Source organism: Haliotis rufescens, unplaced genomic scaffold, assembly GCF_023055435.1.
Source record: "Haliotis rufescens isolate VD_foot unplaced genomic scaffold, xgHalRufe1.0.p SCAF_12, whole genome shotgun sequence".
Classification (NCBI taxonomy): domain Eukaryota; kingdom Metazoa; phylum Mollusca; class Gastropoda; order Lepetellida; family Haliotidae; genus Haliotis; species Haliotis rufescens.
Genome location: NW_025963802.1, coordinates 453,941 through 480,902, shown reverse-complemented (window position 1 = coordinate 480,902; position 26,962 = coordinate 453,941). Strand labels below are relative to the sequence as shown.

At 41.2% G+C, this 26,962-nt stretch overlaps 1 protein-coding gene across 1 annotated transcript; it reads right to left on the bottom strand.

The window, feature by feature from the left end:
• Window positions 1–6,060: 6,060 nt before the first annotated feature.
• Window positions 6,061–25,142, bottom strand: LOC124117263 (methyltransferase-like protein 27). The gene is made up of 5 exons (XM_046479068.2): window positions 24,993–25,142; window positions 14,051–14,179; window positions 10,107–10,242; window positions 6,679–6,771; window positions 6,061–6,520 (listed from the first exon to the last, which is right to left on the bottom strand). The coding sequence occupies exons 1-5, from the start codon at window positions 25,140–25,142 to the stop codon at window positions 6,336–6,338; spliced, it is 693 nt and encodes a 230-aa protein (XP_046335024.2). The 3' UTR covers window positions 6,061–6,335.
• Between the last annotated feature and the right edge of the window lie 1,820 nt (window positions 25,143–26,962).

The following is a 26,962-nucleotide window of genomic DNA, read 5'->3' as shown; positions in this document are numbered from 1 at the left end:
TGGTTAAGAGACTTGAAATATAGTAGTTTTAGTGCTGTATGTGACAGATTGAGGCCAGTTGTGACATTAAATTAGTGTGTGTACTATTTATTTATACCAGTGCTTTATATAAGTTAATTATAAGTTGCCATTTTTAAAACATTTTTTCATAAGATGAAAGAAATGATGGTGCAGGAAAAAGACTAGCAATTAACATTATAACCGTGATGCAAATGTGTTACTTAATACAGTCCACAAAGAACAATATATAGGGCGCCTTTTTACTATTTATTCGTTATATGATATCAATAATTCATTTATGGATACTAAAGAATGAATTTATATCACACATTTGATTGTTTTTTTATCATGAAATGTTTATTAATATGGAAAATCGGTTTTTAGATATCAATAACTGAATTCATTATCAAATGATGTACTTTATCATCTAAAACATAAAATATGGTATTGTATCTATAGCCTTCGTCTCCGTGAACTTTATGCCCATTTTTTAATAATTCGTAAAGATAGGTACAGTTTCGTAACATTTGCATATATAGTCATATTCAGATGATGTCTCATTGTAGTTTAATGCGATTTGAATATTATTATTTACTATCGTACTTACTTATTGTTTTAAAAGAGACGTTTAAATTTAGATGTCACCACAAATTACAATTATTGCTTGTACGTTCACCACAATTGACAAATACTCTAAAATCTATGACTAGTAAACCATTAATGTACGTTGAAAAATATTATAATGTAAATGCCAAAATGATGTATCAAGGATCAAGTAGAAGATATATGGACAGCAGCGCCGGAAATTTATTCAACAGGCCCGTGAAAACAACACTGCTTTAGCTCAATGTTTACCACTCCTGGCGGCCATTATGCGACGGCCATCTTACACACAACCCCGTGCTCACGTCTACAGGTCTCTTCCTGTGGTACGGTAATTAGTATAGCCCTCTCCCTCAAGTGTATCCTCCAGGATATATTCTACTCTCATTAATTAAATGCTGCCCTTTCCCAGCGTCACGGCTATGGAGCTGAGACGAAGAGGCCCAACCATCATAAAGTAATTAGGGTCCAATAAAAACAATGCCCCACCAAACCTCATAAACATGATCACTGGAAGTCGTACCACAGACGCTTAATGTCAAATCACAATAAATGCATTTGAATAGCAATAACATGTAACAGGATCATGTATTCTCTTAACACCATCGCAAGACACCATGTAATCACATCTAAAATTGAAACACCAGCAAGTACATATAATAAAATGTGTATTAACATTTTTCGTCAGGAAATCAAAAAGTCATCTCCTTGTTACCACGTCCAGGTTCAGGTAGACATGCCCATGGGTCCTCCTTTGGTCAAAAGTTTGTTCCCCCTCTAATGAGTGTGACACGCTTTGCACACGGGTATCACACGTGTGGCGTACGGGTTCCACTCGGGTGACCGACGGGGTGCACACGGGTTGCGTAACGCGTTGCCCATGCGTGTAAGGGGAATGAACTTCTAGGCAGTAGTGTAGTGCTAATGTTTCACACGCTTTTGACCAAATTAATCTGGATGTGAAGACAATACCTCGATATTTATAGTTGGATACTACTTGCATATGTTTGATCATGTCTATCATGTCTATGTATAAAAACACTTTTGTGTTATACTTTAAGAACATTTTCTTCTGAAAACACACGTCTTTACATTTAGATGTCTTGCAGGGAAATACACTAATACAGTTAAACATTCTTTAACTGATATGCGCGTGTTTTATACTTGGTAAGAGTTTTGGCCTAAACACGCCTTAAAAAACCGTAAAGGGTAGAGACGATTTATATACTTTCTTCTTTCTTCTAATGTTCAGGACCAAAGACTCAGCCGAAGATTAAAACACGTTAAAGTGAGTTATTTGCAACAGCGATTAAGTATATATGCAAATGTATGAATGGCTGAGACACTGTCAAAAGACAACATTCTCCCAATTTGGCACACGATGGAACGGACGGAGGAGCTCATGAAACATCCAACAAATATATACAAATATAAACTATTCACTAACACCTGGTGACATCAATGATATTCTGTATATGTTTTAGCACAATCTTGCCTTTTACACCCAATGAAATATGTTTCAGCAGATAATCGAGTCTGATTATTCTCTGGCGTTGATGATTTATGTAGTAAAAGGGTCATCATTGAATGATTACTATATCAATATTCAGGCGCTATCTATGGACATTGAGAATCAAATTTAGTGATGCTCGTATTATCAAAACTTCCTTGATACTGAAGTTTACAATTATCAAGATGATATGTTAAATCATTTGTACGATTCCATCAATGTCATCAAATCATTATCAAACAGTGATGATACCACGTGTTCGCGAAAAGGTAAGCGTATCCTGTCCCTTCGCTCGTACCAGGTCAAGCAAAAAGACGAGAAAACAAGCTGTTGTTCATGTGTAAATCATAATAGTATTTTCAGGTGACATTGGTGTTCACTAAACACTTAGCCCGTGAAGATTCCGGGGTAGAATAGGTCTTCAGCAACCCATCCTTGCCGTAAAAGGCGACTATGCTTGTCGTAAAAGGCGACTAACGGGATCGGGTGGTCAGGCTCGCTGACTTGGTTGATGCATGTCATCGATCCCAATTGCGTGGATCGATGCTCATAATATCAATCACTGGATTGTCTGGTCCATACTCGATTATTTACAGACCTCCGTCATATAGCTGGAATATTGCTGAGTGCGGCGTTAAACAACAAACCAACCAACCAACCAAATCACTTAACACTTAGAAAGGTTTTGTAAATATTCATAGTGATAGCCCCATTCTGTGAAGACACATACTTTTTGTTGTACATTGTTTCTGTGTAGTGAGATTGTTGAATTTCGGTGAGAATATTGTAGTATCGAGAGACTTCTTACGTTGGAATGTCTTCTCTAGAGCATGTTGTTTCTTGTGTTACACAAGATATTGTTTAGGGAAAGGAAATCAATAATGCAACTGAATCAGACATGAAATGTGAACAAAGAGGATAGCGATCCAGATTATGCACCTGAGGAGTACAGAGAAAGATCCAGAATCGAGTAACAAAAATTAAAATTAGAAAAACATGCCCGATGGTCAACAGTGAAGAGATGTAAAAATGATTGGCACAGATACAGATAAATGTAAATAGGTGAAGGGGAAATCGGCCAGCCTTGTACTTGCAAGAATAACAGTTCTGAAAAATTTGGAGCTGCTTTTGTTTCAAGAAACTTCCAAAAATTGTGCGAACATGCAGATGATACAACAGGATTACATGCTTATTTGGTTTCATACACCTTTTACACCCGCGAAAAGGCGGAGGGCGACGACTTGTGAGAGGTGAATTACTGTTCACAGGCCTTTAGGAACACCCATGCCATTGGAAAGTGCATTTTTGAGCAACTTAGTAAATAAACTGCAGCGAATGGTGGGAGTGAGAGACATACCCTGAAACAGAACGTTGAGGCCCATTTCAAGTCACTCCCATCACGCCAATCACTACTATCACTAGTTGATAATTCGGAGACCGGGAATCAGACTTAAAATCTCCCTCAATGACGCTTTTTCATCAGGACAGACTGAAAACATCAACTGAACTAAAGAGAGAAAATGAAATGCACAATATAAATGCTGACTCCTGTTTTGATCTGGATGAAAAACACAGATGCTTATCCTTTGATTGTCAACAAAATCTCCCCCTTTCAGACATTTCAGAATGTGTAGGTGTACAATTTTGGACTGCATGATTTAAAAACTGGGGATGGAATAATGTATTTGTGGAGTGAAACAGATGCCAAACGTGGTAAATCAGATGTGATTTCTTGTCTGAAAGCATCCGGTTTATGTAGACATAGAACTGCATCACATAGTGTGCTCCTCAGTGATAGCTGTGTAGCTCAAAACAAGAACTTAGATACGGTTACCTTACTAGCACCTCTTGTCCATGAAGGGCATTATTCTAATATTGATCTTCCTAGTTCGTCGTTATACCTTCCGACCCGTGAAGATCCGGGGTAGAATTGGTCTTCAGCAACCCATGCTTGCCGTAAAAGGCGACTATGCTTGTCGTAAGAGGCGACTAACGGGATCGGGTGGTCAGACTCTCTGACTTGGTTGATGCATGTCATCGATCCCAATTGCGTGGATCGATGCTCATGATATTAAGCACTGGAGTGTCTGGTCCAGACTTGATTATTTACAGTTCGCCGTCATATAGCTGGAATATTGCTGAGTGCGGCGTTAAACAACAAACCAGCCAACCAACCAACGTTATACCTTCCGGAAGTTTGCTCTTATTTAAAAGGTAAAGCGTGGATTCACTCCAGTGGTCCCCGAGGACTACGAAGTCCTTGTTCAGTGATCTAGGAGCAGGACCATTTTCGAGTTAAGATTATTGCTCATGACATGATCAGCGACTATAAAACCCAAGCTTATGATGACACCTTATCATCATAGATGGGTCAGGGATGCCATTTGGCTGTCCTACGGATTCAGCGAAGAGGTAGATCCATTACCTTGAGGGACAACAGCAGCCTCTCATCCCTCTCAGGTATACACAGAGCGAAGTGGAGCCTTTGAAAAAAATCATTCTCAAACAGAGGTGCTTCGCTTGATCATGATCACATAAATTTCCCTTCAAAGTATACCATCAACTCATCAAAGACCCCAACCAGTCATTATCATTTTGTTTATATTACTGGCTTCATCCTTCTGTTTATATTTCTGACTTCGCCGGTCAATATGTTTACTACCCTTTTGTGTACATAACAGGTTTCTCCACTCCAGTGTAACTACATCTACTCTTCTGAATAAACACTGCCTCCTACCTGTATACATACTTGTCAATCATACTCTGTACATCACTTGCTTGATAGTGGTGTTAGAACCTACACCGAAACGTCGCTCATAATTGTAATAAAGAAGTTGTTCACCCATAAATTTTATCCTTACTTAATATGATACATGTTTCAGAAGATATGAGATTTCTGATAATTATTCATATTGGAGTATGTATATTACTTCTATTATTGTTCGTCGGAAATACTTCTACACTGACAGGGTAATTAATTCAGTGGACTCGTGTTTGACTTCGTGAAATATTTATCTTGTCAGTTTTACAATATCATTTGAATAAAAGTCTTACCCAGCACTGTCACATAAGGAATAATTCATAGAAGGAATAACATTTTTTATGTCTATTGTTCTGGTTTTAGGAAAGGGGATTTCGTGTTTCTTGTCGACGGGAGTCCTTCCTTTTGTGCAATGTTTAAATTCAGGTGATCAATATTTACTTTAAACGAACTTAAAACGACCCTTAAACGTCACTATTGGAGAATATGTGGTGAGACCCAGAAGATATATATATTGAATATTTATAATTCAAAGACTTTTCCAACTCCGCACATATCAAGGGGAGTGCTGAGAGAAGACATCTGGTTCTGGGATCTTTCATATGATGCTTGTGTACACGAACTGGACCTCTTAAACATGTAGTGTGTCTTATGCATCTTTATTCACCGGTGACCTTCACATACTATCAAATGAATAATATTTCTGGCGGGGCAGACCATGCTTGAGCGTACACAGAATCAGCTTTGCCTGGAAAAATTGATTTCCACAGTTTCCACTGCTGCATCTTGAAACATGAAACTTTGCTGAAGATGGCTCAAATTTTTGCAAGTTCCGGCGTTTGCGTTTGCGTTTATGAAATTCACATATTTGATCATTTCGTTCAGCTTTGTGCTTCAATATTCTTAAACAACCCCGACTCAGGGGGTTGACTGAAGACACATAAGCGATATTGATTGTCTTATTCTTTTTTTTTCGCACACTGTTATATATATTGTTATTTCTCTTTATACTCTGATGCATACATGTTTCCAATTCTTTAAAAAGAATATATAGTTACAGGCTAATATGTAATCTAAAAGCGAAATGTTTATACATTTGGAAAGGGATAGATGCATATGTCAATTTAATAGTCATAGTTCAAATATAATTTTGATTTAACCATAAAATTCATGCACCTATATCGTCACTGTGGATTTATGTCCTATTTGTATGCAAGATCGCTTATCTATTTTTGTCTGAACAGGCATATGTATCACAGAAAATAGGTTTTCTTATTGACTTTATAATTGATATCATGATCCCATAATGTGATGAAGCTTTTATTACTTAAATCCAGAGACCATATATCGGTATATGGCTTCTGCTTATATCCTAATATATTTTCCTTGCAAGAGATAAATTATTACTGACTATGATGCCTCATAGGCCTATGAGGAGGTCAGTGGATCTGTCTGTAGAGGTCAGTTAACTTTGTACATGTATACAATCCCTGGCAGGTCAATGAAATAGTTTGGGACGACGTCACGTGACACAAGTGTCCACTTTCCTGCTTTTTCTAATGAGTTCATCAGTGGCTCAAGACATTCTTTGTATTCCTCCACGTTCACCAAATATTCTTCTCTCATCACATTGCATATCACTCCGCCTGTAAAAGTAAATGCATGATCATCAGTGGCAAATATAGGATGACTGGCTTTCTCTAGTATCCTTGACATAGTTTGATACATGTAATTGATATTCGAATGCGTCAGTGTTAACCAATGTATGTATGTTTTTCACATGGGTATATCCTCTCGTTGTTACCTGGTTTTGTGATCCGGAGAAGTTCCGTTAATCCAGAACAAGGAATATGTCCTTCCCCAAATCCACCACAAACAACAGCACAGTCGTACGTATCTGTCGGCATAAAAAATAGAACACATTATATATCTTTAATACTTTGAAAGGCGTCGTGGTAGGCGTTGGTTCATCATACCGAAGGTCTGTTCTTGATTCCCCTGTCCGAGTGTCCCATTTCGTGATGTGGCGTGGACATTACCGTTAAAACGGATTAGAATCCATCTCCCCTGCTCAATGTACAGAGAGAACTTAATGACCGAAGGTACCACAATTGCATTTATATATACTCTTCAAAACTGAAACGCAATACGGATATTTGGGGCCACAAAAACAAAATTAGCGGACCAAGAGGTGGAGAGTGAAGAGGTGTGATGTTTTATAGTGTCAGTGACAAATTTCCCGGATCCAAATGATCACAACAAGGACATGCAAACCATTAGTCGGAAAAAACGTACGAATCGGAAAACGAATCCAGGGCATTAACAAAGGGCCATTGAACTGCACGGACTGCTTGGCATCTGCGTCAATCGAACAGTAACAGTTCAAAAACATGCCAAGATTAACAGAAGTGCAACGAAACAACGTCATAGGCCGCTTGCAGGCAGGGGAATCCCGATCAGCTGTAGCCAGGGATTTCAAGGTAGCTCCCAGCACCATCACAAGGCTATGGGATAGGTTTCAACAGCTTGGGTCAACACGTGATCGGCAAAGGTCGGGACGGCCAAGTGTAACCACCCTCACCCAGATCGGTACATCCGACTGCTCCACCTACGTGAAAGGACGACCACAGCCACCTCAACCGCATCCCAAATACCCGGACTGCGCAGAATGGATGGATGGAAGAGCACGGGTCTGCATACGTCGGGGAAAATGTTACGCCGGCATACAGGAAGTGGACATGTTTGGTGGGGGTAGCGTAATGATGTGGGCGGATATCTCTCATCATGGCATCATGACAGGTTTGGTCCATATCCAGGGCAATTGTAAGGCTCAACTATATATCAACGAAATTCTCCTACCACACGTCCTCACCAATTGGAGCCAACGGCAACGGTGTTTTCCAGCAGAACAACGCTCGACCGCATACAGCATGGATCACAAGAGCCTGTCTACACAACAAGAACGTTGATGTTCTCCCCAGGCCCTCCAGATCCCCGGATTTGAACCCGATGGAGCACCTTTGGGATGAATTGGATAGCAGCAGTTGGCTTTTGCGTTGCAGGCCGAGTGGGCTACCATTCCCAGGATGTGATTCGCATACTCGTCTCTTCCGTGGGCAGGAGATGTAAGCCCGCTATCGATTCCAACGGGGGACGTACGCGTTATTGAGGGTAGCTGACCTTCACCTTGGACTTTTCCTATGTACCGATAACTGAGATGACTACATTCACCAAGTGTTCTCTCCACAACATTCTGGCTCAATACCTTGTACGGTTCCTCGTATAAATGTATTTTCCTACCTCACACAAATCTGGCTTGGCGTTTCTTTTTTAGAAGAGTAACTAAATACTGTTTTTGCTATTTATCATGATAAAGGGTATAATATTAAAACACCAACATCAGTAACAATACAAATCATGATACTACTACTACTACTACTACTACTACTACTACTACTATTATTATTAATAATAGTTTTCTAAAACGAGCCAAGGATGTGGGACAAACTGTCAGTGTTGATTATGTTGATGGTTCTGTACTGCTGGACGGTACAGAAATGAGTGTCAACCAAGCGAAGTGCCAAACAAGCCAGTCCAGACTCAGTTTTTCAAGGAGAGGCTTCCTGAGCGACCACTGCATCGAGTTTATGTGCAGTGTATTGATAGGAAACCCTGCAGAGTCCTTCGCTTGGATGAAGTCGGCTGGCCAGAAAAGTGAAACAGATGGTACTCTGTTTCCTGCTCAGGACCAGTCACCTCCCACTCGAAACCGTCAATGTGTGATTTTGTATCAAAATGTAAATATGAAATGTAGATTATGTAATGAATTTAATGAGACTGTCCAACACATTGTCAGTGGATACCCAGCTTTGGCACAAACACAGTATCTTAAGTGACATGATGGACAGGCTCGATCATTTTATTACTGTTTTCGCCATGCTTGTGGTTTTGACACAGAGGCCCATCCATGGTACGACCCGGAATATGTAGAGGGCGTCATGGAAAATGATAAAGACAAAATTGTTTAGAATAGGTCCTTTTTCAGCCTCAGACGTATCCAGGCCAACAAACCTGATCTTGTCCTTTTTGATAAATCCAATGAAATCATTTATATTATTGAATTTTCTGTCCCTTTTAAACACCAATAATGTGATTGACAAGATTCAGGAAAAACATGGCAAATATGCAGACCTCGCTTTCGAAATGTCACGCCTGCATCCCAAGTACCAAGTTGTCCGACTCCCCATTGTTCTGGGTGCCTTAGGTTTGGTACCTCCCAATCTGTTGACTGACATTGGGAGAGTACCCGGGTTTGCTACCAGGAATATAGCCCTTCTGATAATCTTGGTGATGCAGAAGACTCCAGTTTTGGGGAGTCTTCACATTCTCCGAAACGTTCTGGGTGGGTTTGACTAAGCTTGGGAGACTAAAGGTGTAGAGGGGGCAAGGGCCCTGAGCTGATTATGAGCCTAACCAGCCTGACTGTGCCAGGATCACCCAAACCCTCTCTGCGGCGTTTTCTATTTTTTCTGCAAATAAAAATAATGACAAATACATTTAAATTCTGTCATTGTTAATATGTCATCGATGACTGCTACATCTTAAAACATCTTATTTTTCCACAACAGTTTCATTTTTTCAGGAGTAGGCTTATGTATCACAATAACCAATAGGTAAATTGTCGATCCTTCAACTTACATGAGAATTAACACAGAATGCCAAAATCAAAACAATGCAATTTGTCCAAGAATTGTTTTCTTCAGATACAACAATTATCAGATATCATTCTATAACAGTCAAATTGCCGATTACCTTCAACTGATTTACCCACCTGAACTGGGGATGAAGGAGGCCTGTGACACCGCCTCGTCTGTTTCATATTTCGATATATGCATAAAGATTGAGAGTGACAAACACTCTCGTCAAGACTGTATGACAAGAGGGATGACTTTCAAACTTTCCAATAGTCAACTTTCCCTTTATGTCGAGCAACATTCCAGTAGTTCCAGCCCTTGCAAGTTATTTTAGCAACACTGTTCATATTTAAAGTAAAATATGATGAATAGAGCTATTGTGTGTGATGCCTCAATCACAACTACCTTCTGGTATTAACATCAATACAAAGAATACATCTTGGGGTTTATTTGAAGGAAATCTGTCCACATAATACAAGTAAATATAAAAAGATTATTGTTTTCAATGTTAATGCATTGAAAAAATATGTCCACTAACCAGTTTCTATCGGTAAAGGATCTTCTGTCAACATGTTTTCGAAGAGCGTTTCATACAGGCCTTTCTCTTTAGCCCTGGCAAGCATACTAGTCGATGGTTCCAGGGCGTCGACGTGCTTAAAGCCATGGGCCTTCAACTGAAACACGATAACACCTGACCTCGTATTTATTGTTTAAATAGTGTGGGTTTTTTGTGTGTAAATACCAGCGTAAGCTATGCAGCCATAAGGTTTGGATAAGCTCCCCCCCCCCCCCCCCCCCCCCCCCCCGGAGTGAATATGGTATGATATAAACTGCACGTAAAACAATACCTCAAGTTAAATGTACATGTAACAAAAGAACTTGATTTGAGAAGTAAGAAAATTGATATTGTAACTGAATACAAGTGTCTTGGCACAATCACGTACCATAAGCTTACGTGGATTGCCAATACAGATATATTTTATGAAATATCAACAAAGATTACATTTTATGCGTTAATTATTATTTTTTCTATATAAGCGAATATATTAAGCCCGTTATGTTTTGTTGAAAGTGTTTAAAACTATTTAATTCAATGTTTGTGTGGCTCTCATTATGTCGAAAGCAAACGCAAAGCTGAAACATTCGACCGTTAATAGGTTTATTTCACAGCATGACAGGGAATGAACAATCGTTCTGTAAAACAGTGGTGACGTCAAGTTCAATATCTGTTATGACCACCACGTGGTTGCATAGCCGCACGGCAACGTCTAGGCATTGACTGCATTAGTCTCCATAAGTATTATAGCGGTACCCCGCTAGGGTCGCATTCGCACGTGCAACTCGCAGTAAACACAAAATTCAAAGTTAGAGGATTTATTCAGATACAGCTACTCAAATACACATCCTAGACTCCGTGAACACCATGGTTCCTCTTCATTTACATCGAAACATCGCAGTTTGCCAATTCTCCACCACGTGCTTTCATCACAACAAATCGGTTTTTTCTTTCTAAGGGAGATAATTCTATAAACACATGTTCTGTGCATACCACTAAGATTATCTCGTTCCATCGCTTTCTCCTACCGCTACAAGTATCATTCTCCATTCCTCCTGCAGTGTTCGAGTCAGTTCATGAAGTGTTGCAGGCTTCGGCTGACGCTGTCGTAGTCATCGGCCGAGATCATTCCAAAGATGCTCAATTTGGTTCAAATCTGGCAATCTGGATGGCAAAGGAAGGCCATTTATGTTGATATTGGCTAGAAAGGCTCCCGTGACGTTGGACGTCAATAGTAGGAAGGAGGCGTTGTTGCAAACGTTCGTCCCTGTAACGTAAAGTGGTCAGATTACCTTGCACGTGAAAAAGATTCGTACGTTGTGTTGCCTCCCACATCATGACACTTCCTCCACAAAATCTGTTCACCTGACGTACACAGTTATGGGCAAAACGTTCGTTAACACGTCTGTTCAAACGACTTCGGACATCACGCCTTTGTTGGAGAAAACGTGAATCATCACTAAACCATATTTGTCTCCAGTGTGGCCGATTCCTGGTTTGCACGTTGGTATGCCAACGAACGTGTTATAGGCGGTGATGACGTCGTAAGACGTAGCCAAAATAAGCTCACAATCCAACCTGCCGATCCCGTACGTTTTCCATGATTTCCACTTGTGAAACCTGCAAAGTAGCGTTTGGGCGAAATGTTTTAGAAATTTGTGAACAACGAATCAAAAGTGAAAATTTCAAAACAAAATGGCACAATTTCCTATTCCAAATGCTTAAACCCGTAGATGTAGATGATCCACGGCGTATTTTAACAATTTAGAAGCCATTTTGGTGAAAGAAACAATATTCATCGTAATATCCACTCGGTTAGGCGTTTCGTTTTTTGGGAGTATATTTCCTGAACACGTTTTCTTTATGGCGAGCAACATATCCAGGGTTCCGTTTGATCACGTATCCGTCCTTTTTTCAAACTCTGCCGTGGGTTCTTAATGTTATAAGTTTAAGATGCATCTAAAAAAGCATCTAGAAAATGGTAACAAATAAAACCATTATAGCTGCAATGAGGAGTTGCATTAGATATAGTTTGTGACAGAACTTTTAGTTTGAAAGGAATCAATAGATAAAAGACATTTCACATTTATCACAAGGGTATTCTGGACATTTCATAATTATCATTGGATTGGTTCTTGGTTATCGTCCATTAGTTAATGAAAGTTATTAGTCATTAGTTAGAGAGTTTCAAGGTATAGTTCATTTGGAGCTTCCAGATGCGAGTCACAAAATCAATAGAGAGATGAACAATCTGGCACGTGGGCTTCTGTATTTTTCCGATTACGACACACATGAGTTCATGGTCAGATTGAACTTTTAACGAATCAAAATGAGGTATTGTGACATGTGACAAAGACAGGCCAGGCCCGAACACTATAAAATGATACCTTCAACATTAGGAGAGGAGAGCGCGGTTTGCAATCGATCGAGTCGAATCCCGATCGTTCTAAGTTTCCCCAGTTAGTGACGAGTCTGGCCGGTCTGATCCTGTCCTGTATTGATAGATGGGCTGAGAATAAGTAAAACTATGTGAGTATAAAACTGGTGTTCCGTTTCTTTATCATGCGTGTGTGAATGCTGATAGAGACACTTGGAGTAAGTGTCGTTAGACCAATCACTCCTTGGCGGAACCGAGCCGCGGCGGACAAGGCGAGTGGCAATGTCTTGGCGTAATTGACCACGAGGACCAGGAGCGGCAATACATTTAGTAACTGTATTAGGGTCGCTCTGGACGCCCGAAAGCAGTTACGACATTAATCTTTCTAAGACAGGATTTTAAACATCAGCATAGTCTTTCCCCAGTGTGTATTACATGTCCCTCTATATGTGGTTTTACGGTTACCCTTACTTATATATTATTTATTTTCAATGTGTGAAGCCCATTTCTGGTGTTCCCTGCCGTGATGCTGCTGGAATATTGCTAAAAGCGGCGTAAAACTATACTCACTCACTATGTCATGCATTTTCACTTGTAAAGAGACTGCCTCCGTGGTCTAGTGGATAGAGCGTCTGCCCTGAGGTCAGAGATTCGATCTCCGGCCACGTGATACCAAATGACGTTAAGAAATGGTAATTGTTGTTACCCTGTCTGGCGTTCGGCATTAAGGAGCCAAAACATAGACTGGTCGGCTCGGAGTCAGTATATAGTGTCAGAGTGGTATTCATGGTATCGCAGTGGGCTAGCACTATGAAATCGGCATTAGTCCAGGCAAGCACAAGCAGACACAGACACGCGCGCACCACGTCGCTATTTAAGTCCAGCAACATTGAACACGACGTTAACCCCATTTCACCTCACCTCTCTTGTAAAAAGGTATTGCCTCGAGGGAAACAAAGTCTTCTCGTTGCCAAACTCGCACCAGGCATGGTTTATTTGGTGGCAGCGTGGTTGAGGTTGCGGATTTTAAATGTATGCTTTTTCAAATGGTCATTTATGACCGTTACGTGTTGATCTTTTTGAAGCGTACTTGGAAACTCCAGCTTGAAAACCAGGGTATGTGTATGTAACCCACTTCTGCTTATTCGGGTTTGCCTTTGCAAGGTTATAACTATAATTACATTTTACAATATTGGTAACAGGATGCGATTCATTTATTGTTGTAAAAAAGTGTATTTATTCAAGAATAGGTTTATTAACAAACAATACATTTTATAAGCATCGTTGTATCTACAATCACAGTTCGTATGTTTAGTTAAAAATATTTATCAAACGATATAATTAATGCTTAATGGCACGCGACACTCTAAATGGCAATATGTGTGCTTGCGACGCATAATCATATATTACGACATGACGTCCATTCGGAGAATAGAACGAGAAATACAGGGATCATGTGCACTGCCAACATACAGTACATCAAGTCAAAATGGAAAGCCAAAATCAAGAAGTTTAAAGTGACCTGGATAAACGTCGTGTCAATACTTACATTTTCAGCCACAAATCCCGTCCCTGCAGCGATGTCAATGATCTTCTTCTGCTCCCTGTCCCGGGGGTAGTATCGGGCCATAGCATCAGCAGCTATCCGGGGACCGTTGTACCGCCCTGGGCAGAGAACCTTCACGTCAACGAGAAACAAGTCAGTGAGCCAGTGGGAAAGAAGGTGTGTGAGTGAGTCTGTGTCGGAGTGAGTCGCTGAGTGGGTATGTGAATGACTGTGTGTGTGTGTGCGTGAGTGTGTGTGTAAGTCACTGAGTGAGGTGTGATTGAGTCTGTGTCAGAGTGAGTCTTTGTGTGTGTGAGTGAGTCCTTGCGGATCTGGATGCGTATGAATCGAGATTTTTGCTGGGATTTGCAAAATCAAAGTATGGGAATTTGGCCAAGAAGTTGTACTTCAGCTGCATGTATATCGATGATCTTAAATTAATGACCTGCACCTATTATTTTCTCTTTGTACCTGTTAACCGCAGTTCAGCTAGATGAAATATCTATACGTTTGTTTAAAAGCAGAAGCTGATACATTTCATGTTCAGAAAAAAACAAATCATGATTATTGGTTACGAACAACTGTTTTAATGACTGATGGCAAGGACACGGTGAGTGGGCATGCGAGTGAGTGTGTGTGTGAGTGAGTGTGTTAGTGAGTGAGTGTGTGTGTGAGTGAGTGGTTGCGTGAGTGAGTTGATGCGTGAGTGATTCTGTGTCGGAGTGAGTCGATGAGTGGGTGTGTGAGTGGGTGTCAGAGTGAGTGTGTGTGTGAGATAGAATATGTGGGTGAGTGAATGGGTGTGTGTGTGAGTGAGTGGGTGTGTGAGTGAGTCTGTGTCGGAGTGAGTTGGTGAGTGAGTATTTTAGTGTGTGTGTGTGTGTGAGTATGTGTGTGTGTTTGTGTGTGAGTGAGTGGTTGCGTGAGTGAGTTGATGAGTGGGTGTGTGAGTCGGTGTTAGAGTGAGTGTGTGTGAGAGAGAATGTGTGGGTGTGTGAGTGTGTGTGTATGTGAGTGGGTATGTGAGTAGGTCAGCGTCGGAGTCAGTCACTGATTGAGGACGTGATTGAGACTGTGTCAGAGTGAGTGTTTGTGTGTGTGAGTCGGTGTCGGAGTGAATGGGTGTGTGAGTGAATGGGTGTGTGTGTGAGTCGGTGTCGGAGTGAATGGGTGTGTGAGTTAGTCGTTGTCGGAGTGAATGGGTGTGTGAGTGAGTGGGTGTGTGAGTGAGTAGGTGTGTGTGTGAGTCGGTGTGTGAGTGAGTGGGTGTGTGAGTGAGTCTGTGTCGGAGTGAGTCACTGAATGAGTGTAAAATTGAGTCTCTGAGGATGTGTTTGAGTGAGTAGAGGAGTGATTGATTTCACAATGTGAAGCAAAGGTACCCCGCTCCTTGCGGATCTGGTTGCGTATGAATCGAGATTTTTGCTGGGATTTGCAAAATCAAAGTATGGGAATTTGGCCAAGAAGTTGTACTTCAGCTGCATGTATATCGATGATCTTAAATTAATTACCTGCACCTATTGTTTTATCTTTGTACCTGTTAACCGCAGTTCAGCTAGATGAAATTTCTATACGTTTGTTTCAAAGCACAAGCTGATAAATTTCATATTCAGAAAAAAACAAATCGTGATTATTGGTTACGAACTACTGATTTAATGACTGATGACAAGGACACGGTGGTGCTATTAGCATGGCGTCATGGTTGGTATGTTCCCACGTTTGTGTTCCTTTGAAGTTGACAAAGCTCGATCAAAGCTTTTGGTATACGCGGATTTCACACAGTTTGCACATCGATTTTTAGATGCATACCCCAATTACCTAAACTCCACAGTCAATCCTTGAATGTACTGCTTGAAAGTTGTCATCTGTAACAATAGTGTTCAATTGCAAGTATCGATTGCAACCAGTGAAATAGTTGTCGTGAAGTGTAATTGCTTTCACAATATGAAACTGAGGAATGGCGCGTACATCAGCGACGTTTTACGGATCCTCGTCTATCATATTATTTTTTAACACTGAAGTCAGCAAGATAAAACCTATTTATAACGACGGCCTGTATATAATGCACCAGGCAATAAACTTATAATTACTGCTAATTAACTGCTAGTGTTGGACTTCCAGTTGGAGTTGTGCAGAGTTGCGTCCCTTGGGCACGCCAGAAACCTTTGATCGTGGGTTCGAATCCCGGTTCGCCCCGATTATGTTTCTAGTTTTGTCAGCACTATACCCGTGCTCGTGGGTTGCACCGAAGTGGTAAACGTCTGAGGCCTGCATCACTTCGGGGTTCCCTCCCACATTAAGCTGATACGCCGCGATATAACTGGAATACTGTTAAAAGCGGCGTTAAACACAACTCACTCACTCACTCACCTTAATTATGGGCAATGAAATTCTCGAAATTATATCTATCGTGTATAATACACACAGATTCTTCTTTTATATCATTTCAGGCTGTCAGCATACACCACAAAATTTACAATCTTTCAACTCTGTTTTTTTTCTCACCAAAATTATATTCTAATAAGAGCCCCCTATTTCTAATTTTGAGAGCGCCCTGGGCGCTTATTACGTCGAATACGGTACATGGACACACTGTCAGGCATGGCACTGGTTACAACATATGATAGGTGCAATAAGTATCTATGGATGCAACATTTGTCAACCGTGGAAAACTCACTCCCCCATTCACAACTTAAGGTCATCTCACTAAGTCATGAAAAAATACCACCACACTTACTCGACGTTTTTTCCAGAAACAAATTCACGATTATGTTTATAACCTAGATAAATAGTAACATGTCACGATTTGTGTTGGCGATAAGTGGGGAAGACAAAATACTAAAATATATACACAACACAACGTATCTGCTAGCTCAGGTACGAAACAGCCACTTGCAAATCAATCACAACAAGAGTTTACCACTAACGTGGCTATATCCCCCGCCCCTGTTGCAGAATTTATTACATAATTAAATCTAAACAAACCCTAACCTTTTTTAACCGAGGTGGAACTTGTCATGGAAATTGTAAAAAAAAAGAAGAGTTTGGAACTTAAGTCCATCTTGCTGCCATGGAAACGTAAAAAAATATAAAACATTCTAAAATTTCTAAATAGCAAAAGGCACCAGTCCTGCATGTACCTGACAAACCTGCAAAGTTTGATGAAAAAATATTGAACGGTTTATGAGTTATGATCCGGAAACGAACCCTAGCCTCACAGAACCTAAGTCCATCTTGCTGCCATGGAAACGTAAAAAAATATAAAACATTCTAAAATTTCTAAATAGCAAAAGGCACCAGTTCAGCATGTACCTGACAGACCTGCAAAGTTTGATGAAAAAATATTGAACGGTTTATGAGTTATGATCCGGAAACGAACCCTACCCTCACAGAACCTAAGTCCATCTTGCAAGGGACAGCGCGTCGGGAAAGGGCGGGGAATGAAAGGTGTGTCTTTATAAGACAGAAAAGAATTCGTAAGTAAACAAAAGTAAAGGGTATTCAATAGAGCTATGTGTATGGCGTGCTGCCCTGAATAGACAAGCAGCCCAGTTTGAATTGAGCGCGCTTGACAACTCACGTGACCACGTCGTTTCAAATTGTTTATTTATGATAAAAGTTTCGTTTATTTCAGGCGTTAGTAGAAATTACAATTAGTGTACAACTCACGTAGTCGTTTCAAATTGACCGCGCTCGCTAGACCTGCGACCTGGTTTGATGAATGCAGGGTGTGTGTTGAAAGTACGACCATACCGCAATAGAGACGGGTTGTGTCAACATGATATACGCCGGGTAATGTAGGTAGGGAAAATGTACGTCTAGCTGGATCAAATTCATCTTATACGGTCTACACGTTGTACACCATGAACGTTAGACAACCTGTATGGAAAAAATATAGACAAAATAGATAAGACTACGCAATCAGCAAGCTAGCAGTTTACATTTAGCGCGCAAGAACGAGCTAATGTATAGCAGAGAGACTAAGCGACCGACCGCCCATAACAATGTCAACATACCCCGGCCTTTCAATTAATGTCAACATACCAGCCTCGCCTGAAGCTTCCCATTCATAAATTGTGTGACCAGTGTCCCGTATTTATGATATGTTAGGGAAGATGTGTTGTACATTTGTTATCTTAAAAGGGAGTTATTTCAGAGAGGATATATATGGGTATTCCCCCCGTCATTAAACCCTTCTTTCGTTGGTGTCTATTAAACGTATCCGGTATTTAATACATTTGAATGATGTAGGAAAGTATGTGCGTGTAGATGTTGTACCTATATCCGAACACGAATGTATGACACCTTTCAATAGATGAATTACGGTTCTAACCACGACACGCAACATGACTATGAGCGTGGTTAGCAGTTCATATTTATAAACACATCGTAAATGACAGATTTCTGATGAATGAACTCGCCCGCACACATGTTATGTTCGCCCGAACTGTAAACAGTAACACATTGATAACAGGAAGGGTGTGTGGATTGCACTCGTCCTTGTAAGGGTAAAATACGCGTTTAAACTCACCATTTAAACGATGACATTACGTTTTTAGATGTATTGGTATCAGTGAGTGAGTGAATTTAGTTTTACGCCACACTCGGCATTATTCCAGCTCTAGGACGGTGGTCTGTCAATAAACGAGCTTGGACCAGACAATCCAGTGATCAACAGCATGAGCAGCGATCTGTGCAACTAGGAACCGATGGCATGCGTCATCCGAGACTGACCAACCGATCCCCGTCAGTCGCCGATAAGCATGGGTTACTGAAGGTCGATTCTATAACCCGGACCTTCACGGCTGTAGTATGACGAAGACTATATACTAATATGATCGCTTTTTTAACATACTCACAAGTGTGCTGTGGAGAAAAGAGTGTCTTCCAAGATTCCCTGCACGTGTAAGACAGTATAAACTCTACAGTAGTGTAGCCCGACAAACAGTTTTACTCTCGCCAGCAAACGGATTGGACGTGAACAACATGAAGAAAGCATCAGAGATTAGACTTGACCCTAGAGATATATTTAGGAAGACTACGTTGAGAAAATCACAACAGAGAAAGAAACCACAAGCAGCCAAGAAGTCGACGCTGAAGACAAAGAAGAGACAGGTAACACCTAAAATGAAAACGATGACAACCAAACAGGGATCGAAGACAACACCCCAACCCGTGAAAATACAACATGTGTCGGAGGTGAAGGCTGTGGTGGAATGGGCACTTGCTGCCTTGAAGCGTCAACAGAGTCAAGGGTATAAAAGAAAGCTTCATACCCTCTAATCACACAGCGTATTGGATCACCATGGGGGTTGCCACCTGTCCGGACTGTGAAAAAATGTTTTCAAGGAGAGATGTCATGTTACGACACAGGAGAAATAAACATAGCATACCGCCGCCGTTACAAGCCCACCCGCCGCCGCAAGTCCACTCGCCATTACAAGCCCACCCGCTAACGCCGCCGCCGCCGCCGCAAGTCCACCCACCGCCGCCGCGGCGTCAAGCCAACCCGCCGTTACAAGCACATCCGCCGCCGCCGCCGCCGCCGCTGCCGCCATCGCAAGTCCACTCGTGGCTGCCTCATTTACCATGTATATTTGATCTTCGAGAACAATTCAAGTTCCTGATTCCCTCAAATGCGCTCGTTGTGGGACCCAGTGGTTGTGGAAAGTCTGTGTTTACCTCTCATGTACTCCGGCATGGCCTGATCCAACCCCAACCTACCCGCATCGTTTGGTGTTATACTCAATGGCAGCCATTATATAAGGACCTCGGTGAGCAGCTGCCTCAGCTGACCTTTGTAAAAGGAATTCCCTACGATATCTTGGACGAGGATTACTTTGATGCTCGTCAACAGAACGTGTTGGTCCTGGATGATTTCCTGGCCGAAGCAAAGCACGACAAGCGTATTTCGCGGCTGTTTACTCAAACCTCACATCACAAGAATGTATTGATCTTTCTCTTGATACAAAATCTGTTTCCGAGAGGTAAGGAATCGAGAGACATTGCTTTGGACGCGCATTATGTCACCCTGTTTCATTCCCCCATAGATAAACAGCAAATCAAACTCTTCGCTCGTAGAATTTTCCCCGAACATATGGATCACTTTATGGCTATGTATGAAAAGTTTGCTGAAACACCCTATGGACAACTCACCATCGATCTAAAACCTACCACCAAAGATAAGGATCGACTGCATGTTAACCTCATAAATGAGGAAAACAGGAGAACAACAGCACAGTCTGAACCTGATCTGCGTAGGGAGAAGTTGACTACAACAGAATCTCTGGATAGTCCTCTGACACAAGAAGAGAGATTGCCCCAACATCAGCTCGCTCCAATTGAAACCGATTCAGACACGAGTAGTGAGACATCATTGACTATGGCCACGGCTTGCGCAGATTGCGGGGTGCTGATAGATAACATGCACGATCTACAGCGACATATCAAACACTGGTGTCCGGCCAATAGCCTTCAACCTAAGAGAAAGCGTGCCAGACTCGAGAGTGATGACGATGACAGTGACTTTGACGACCTAGCCTCTTCCCAGAAAGGCAGTGGTCTTGCCGTCAAACCTCCACGTGGGAAGTCAACATTCATTAATATGGAAGCCGAGGAGTGGCAAAATGTAGGCTTACAACGCATCTGGAAGCAGGTGTACGATACGTTTCATGTCAAGATGAAACTGCAGAAAAAACAGTACAAGCGACAGGGACGAACGCAAGAATGGATTGAGAGAAGATTGAAACTGAGGTGGGAGGATCTAGTGCGTAGTACTCTCAACTATGCGATGGAATATACCACGTACTTTAAAGAGGCACCTCTGTTTCAAAACATGCTATACAACCTGGGAGACATGAATCCTTCCACGGAACAATCCGTTCTCAAAAATAAAATCAAACTCCTCCTAAAACCCAAGATGAAAGAGATCCTGCCTTTGATGGATATGCCGGAAATAGAAAGTGAGACTGAATCTGATAGCGTTGCAGAGGATAACGACGGTGATGACGAGGAGGAGGATGATGATCGTGAGCAGAACGATTAGGCATAAATACCTATCACTACTGTATCAGTCTAACAGTCTGAAGAGATTGCCGAGTCAACGCCACGCGTCTAGTTTGATTCATATTTTGAAAACACCTCCTAAACTGAGGCGTTTGAACTATAAGAAACGCCGAATTTCCCTCTACGTGAGAGGAATTGTGAAACTTGGACCTCCTGGACTATAGACAACCATTCAACCTTAAAACATTCAACAGTGCGAAATGTGTTTCAAAACATGGACTGGCTGTTTAAACAATAGGGCCTTCGAGCAGCAGCAGCATGTGTATATGAGTGACTAAATAATGTTCCAGAGTGAATACAATTGTCCATTCGTATATCACGGCTTTGTATGGAACTGATTGACTCGAATCAATAAATGATACGAATGAAATGTTTGTGTTTTTTTCTCAGTTTTTGCATATTAGTATATAGTTTTCGTCATACTACAGCCGTGAAGGTCCCGGGTTATAGAATCGACCTTCAGTAACCCATGCTTATCGGCGACTGACGGGGATCCATTGGTCAGTCTCGGATGACGCATGCCATCGGTTCCTAGTTGCACAGATCGCTGCTCATGCTGTTGATCACTGGATTGTCTGGTCCAAGCTCGTTTATTGACAGACCACCGTCCTAGAGCTGGAATAATGCCGAGTGTGGCGTAAAACTAAATTCACTCACTCACTGATACCAATACATCTAAAAATGTAATGTCATCGTTTAAATGGTGAGTTTAAACGCGTATTTTACCCTTACAAGGACGAGTGCATTCCACACACCCTTCCTGTTATCAATGTGTTACTGTTTACAGTTCGGGCGAACATAACATGTGTGCGGGCGAGTTCATCCATCAGAAATCTGTCATTTACGATGTGTTTATAAATATGAACTGCTAACCACGCTCATAGTCATGTTGCGTGTCGTGGTTAGAACCGTAATTCATCTATTGAAAGGTGTCGCACATTCGTGTTCGGATATAGGTACAACATCTACACGCACATACTTTCCTACATCATTCAAATGTATTAAATACCGGATACGTTTAATAGACACCAACGAAAGAAAGGTTTAATGAGGGGGAATACCCATATATATCCTCTCTGAAATAACTCCCTTTTAAAATAACAAATGTACAACACATCTTCCCTAATATATCATAAATACGGGACACTGGTCACACAATTTATGAATGGGAAGCTTCAGGCGAGGCTGGTATGTTGACATTAATTGAAAGGCCGGGGTATGTTGACATTGTTATGGGCGGTCGGTCGCTTAGTCTCTCTGCTATACATTAGCTATGAATAAACCTACTTCGACATATATTTCCAATAAAACATTTACCTCGTCAAACAATTTTCCATGATAAACTCTGTTCTCTCTTCGAATTAAGGGTGAGTATTGTAAACATGAAAATGTCCTATAGATTGCTTCCATCACTTTCCCAACAAACCTAGCTTCATGCCGTCACACTGGTACATGTACTTATAAGTTTTCTATCTATTTTCAAAATAGCACGTTCTGAAGTAAAACTGTGCACATCATGTTACACGGTTAAGACTCAAACCGTACGGTTTATTTGTCATCGCGTTAAATGGAAAAGCTAGCATTGAAACAGCAAGTCGGGACATAGGGCTGAATAATTCTTTACAAATGGTTCACAATAGTACGCAGCACAGGTGATTCGAAATCCGGCTGCCTTCAGCGTTATAGTCAATGCAGGGTGACATGACTACCTCGTTGTTGCGCGCTAAATGTAAACTACACTGCTAGCTTGCTGATTGTGAAGTCTTATCTATTTTGTCTATATATGTAATCTAACGTTCATGGTGTACAACTTGTAGACCGTATAAGATGAATTTGATCCAGCTAGACGTACATTTTTTATTCCTAAATTACCCGGCGTATATCATGTTGACACAAACCGTCTCTATTGTGGTATGATGTACTTTTAACACACAAACTGTATTCATCAAACCAGGTCGCACGCTCTAGCGAGCGCGGGTTATTAGAAACGACGAGGCCACGTAGGTTGTCAAGCGCGCTCAATTCAAACTGGGCTGCTTGTCTATTCAGGGCAGCACGCCATACACATAGCTCTATTGAATACCCTTTACTTTTGTTTACTTACGAATTCTTTTCTGTCTTATAAAGACACACCTTTCATTCCCCGCCCTTTCCCGACGCGCAGTCCCTTGCGCTCGCTCCGATAGGCTGGGGGACCCTTTCAGGCTCCCTCCACCAAAACCAGCTCCTGCCTGGTGACACTATACTACTCATCTTGTTGCCATGGAAACGTAAAAAATAAAAAATTCTAAAATTTCTAAATAGCAAAAGGCACCAGTTCAGCATGTACCTGACAGACCTGCAAAGTTTGATGAAAAAATATTGAACGGTTTATGAGTTATGCTCCGGAAACGAAACGTGACGGACGGACGGACGGACGGACGGAGCCCGTTTGTATATCCCCCGCCAACTTTGTTTGGCGGGGGATAATAACGACAATAATAAGCTGAAGAAAGAGAGATAGTTCTTCTGAAGGAGAGAACATATCAGTAATGTTGTTTCGTGAAACAGAATCGCCCAGACCCACAGCGACGAGGTGATTCCTAATCAGACAACTAAGGGTATATCCTCGAAACTTAAAATACATTCGTACTTTTTTAAACTTAATAAATCCCCACTTTAAGAGTTTAATCAAAAATTCTATTGTGGAAAGTACTTGAAAAATATATAGTACTCTTTGTACTGTGTACTTATACTGTATGAGTCGCCCTTATGTGCTGCACGAGAAATGTGTTAATGATCATGACGCGAACTCCATCACAAATTGAATTTTGCAACGCATGTATATGGTAAAGGCCTTTTGCTATTTTATGGGTTCCTAAATAATATATTATCCATCGCTTGTACGTGTTAGTACATGCTGTGTCTCTTTCTTGTTTAACGCCACACGCGGCAATATTTCAGTTCTATGGCGGCGGTTTGTAAGTAATCGGGTCTGGATCAGCTGCTGACAATCCAGTGACACCATTGGGATACGGTGACATGCATCAACCAAGTCAGCGAGCCTTACCACCCGATCCCGATAGTCACCTCTTACGACAAGCATAGTCGCCATTTACGACAAGCATGGGTTGCTGAAGACCTGTTCTAACCCGGATGTTCACGGGCACAATGGAATCTGTTTCAGCAGATAATCGAGACTGATTATTCTCTGGCGTTGACGTGTGCCACTTTTGTAAAAAACGTGAGGATGGCTGTGGTGCCGACAAAGCTGTAAATGTAACCAGGACATGCCTGATGAACGCAACGCTTCACAGTGATTTGTGGCGACTCAGGCGTCTGGGCCATCTGTGTCGCCACAGCAATATATAAGTTCTATGACGGCGGTCTGTAAGTAATCGAGTCTGGACCAGCTGCTGACAATCCATTGACACAACTGGGATACGGCGACATGCACCAACCAAGTTAGTGAGCCTTACCACTATATCCCGGTAGTCACCTCTTATGACAACCATGAGTTGATGAAGACTAAAACGAGTCATTGTGTTTCAGGAACGGACACTTGTTTGTCAATGATTTACACTTGGAAATGACGGGAATACCTTTTTGTCACACATGTAACGCCAGTGGGATTCGTACCGCATCCAACATTTTCAGAACGCGTTCTAGACGATACTAGAAATGAATATATGTGTACAATCCTTAAAAGCTCAGTAATACAATCTATGCTGTTGTGTTCCATTTCATTTTAAAGTAAATTTAAAACCCTTTTTAAGGGAAGAATTAAAAGAATAGTTGAAGTATAAATGGCCTTGTCAATGTCTCTATTTTTATTGTTATCCTAGAAAGTTCCCGGGTTAGAATTGGATACGGAGTATCACATGTTATCATTATGCCTCACCTCTTCATACTGATGGCAGTATTGAGAGTAATATTCCATGGCCTCATCCGTGGTGATTCCTCTTCGAAATGCCCCGGCATTCTGTTGGTATGCGTTGGCATCAGTATCCTTCCATTCAAAACCCCCTCTGGGTTCTCGGCAATTTGACATACTGACGAGTACTTTCGAACGAGAGAGACGAGCGTTGTGACTCATCTGTGAGAGGTATTTGCATTTATTCATTTGTCTGTGCAGGTGGTGCCTGACACACACAGAGCAATTAAAAATACATATTTCCTTTAAATCAAAGGTCGTTGTGAATGTCTCATACATCATATGAATAATCGTTGAGCCAGGAGAAACGTTTTGATTCGCAATTAAAATTGTTTGTGGCTCTGCCCAATAATAGACCCATACGTGCCAGTGGTTAAGGAGTGTGAGTGAGTGAGTGAGTGTTTTACGCCGCTTTTAGCAATATTCCAGCAATATCACGGCGGGGGACACCAGAAATGGGCTTCACACATTGTACCCATGTCGGGAATCGAAACCCGGGTCTTCGGCGTGACGAGCGAACGCTTTAACCACTAGGCTACCCGACCGCCCCTGCCAGTGGTTTAGGAACTATGGTGTACGAGACCTGGTCAAAATGTTCTAAGTCTAACAAACCAAACCAAAAATTATGAAAGTGTTTTTAGCTTAAGTTTTCAACATAATCTCCCTGTGTTTCAATGCATTTCTCTTATCGATAGTGAAGCTTTTCAATTCAGGAAGATGTTTTCTGAAAAAAACAACATTCATGGCAGCTTTGAGGTCATCGTTGTCGTCATAGCGCTTTCCGCGAAGGTGTTCTTTGGGAAATAGGGGGAAATCAGTTGTTGCCAAGTCTGGCGAGTATGGAGGGTGAGGAAGCTCTTCGATCCCACATTGTCGCAGAGCAGCCTTTGCTAGTCAAAAGGTTTGAGAAGAGGCATTGTCATGAAAAAGTAGAACTCCAGTAGTCAGCATTCCTCGCTTCTTTCCTTTGATAGAATCTCTCAGGCGATGAAGCAATTGAGCATAGTAGGCACCGGTAATCGTCTTTTGACTTTCTAAGTGATCAACAAGGATCACATCCTTTGCATCTCAGAAAACAGAGGCCATAACTTTCTTCACTGATTTTGACGACTTGAATTTCTTTGGTGCTCAGTTTGAAATATAGGTGGAATGATCACATTCAATGGATTGACGTTTTGACTCTGGATCATAGTGGTAGACCCATGTTTCATCACCTGTAACTAATCTTTTTTTTTATTTGACGAAATACTATTCAATAAGCACTAAATTTTCTCTGGCAATATCAGTTCGTTTTTCCATGAGATCAGAATTTAGAATGCAGGGATCGCATATCTATAAGGATAAGGATACGTTTTATTCCATACCGAAAGTAAATTCTGTTTTCGGGAGTGGTTACAGATCCGTTTAAAAGGTCATATTCTAATTAACATAGCATGATAAATGAACATTGATAGATTTTTTAGAGTATCTTTATCAGTTGTTGACATGATCGATATAAGTTTTTGTTGAGTGGGATTACATAAAAAGGCGGTCATATTTTGGACAAAGTAACAGAAAATGAAGCTCATCTTCAATCACATTTAAACCACATTGCTCACATATTCTCAATTCTCTGGCTGTTTCTATGTCTGCCTACTTCGATCCTAAGTCTATGAGAACTGCATCTAAATTGTGCTGAACTCTAAATTGTGCTAATATCTATACATAAATGAGTCATGCAAGTTAAGTAAGGATCAGAATCAATCTGAAATCAACAGGTTCTATTTGTTTTTATGTTTCCATTATATCCTTGATACTAAGGCAGACCAATACCGTCGACAGTGTGCGTGATTATGCGTCTGTAATGGCGTCACTTATCCAAATAAGTATCTAATTATTAATTCCTCAATTCTTTCAACGATTTTCGACACATGCGTATTCCCAATAATCTGAGCTAA

Coding starts and splice junctions, on each gene's coding strand:
- LOC124117263 (XM_046479068.2), bottom strand. CDS start 25,142: ATGTCAAATTGCCGAGAACCCAGAGGGGGTTTTGAATGGAAGGATACT. Junction 14,180..24,992: donor ACTGCCATCAGTATGAAGAG/GTGAGGCATAAT, acceptor GTTGACGTGAAG/GTTCTCTGCCCAGGGCGGTA. Junction 6,772..10,106: donor TCCTTTACCGATAGAAACTG/GTTAGTGGACAT, acceptor TTATGCCGACAG/ATACGTACGACTGTGCTGTT.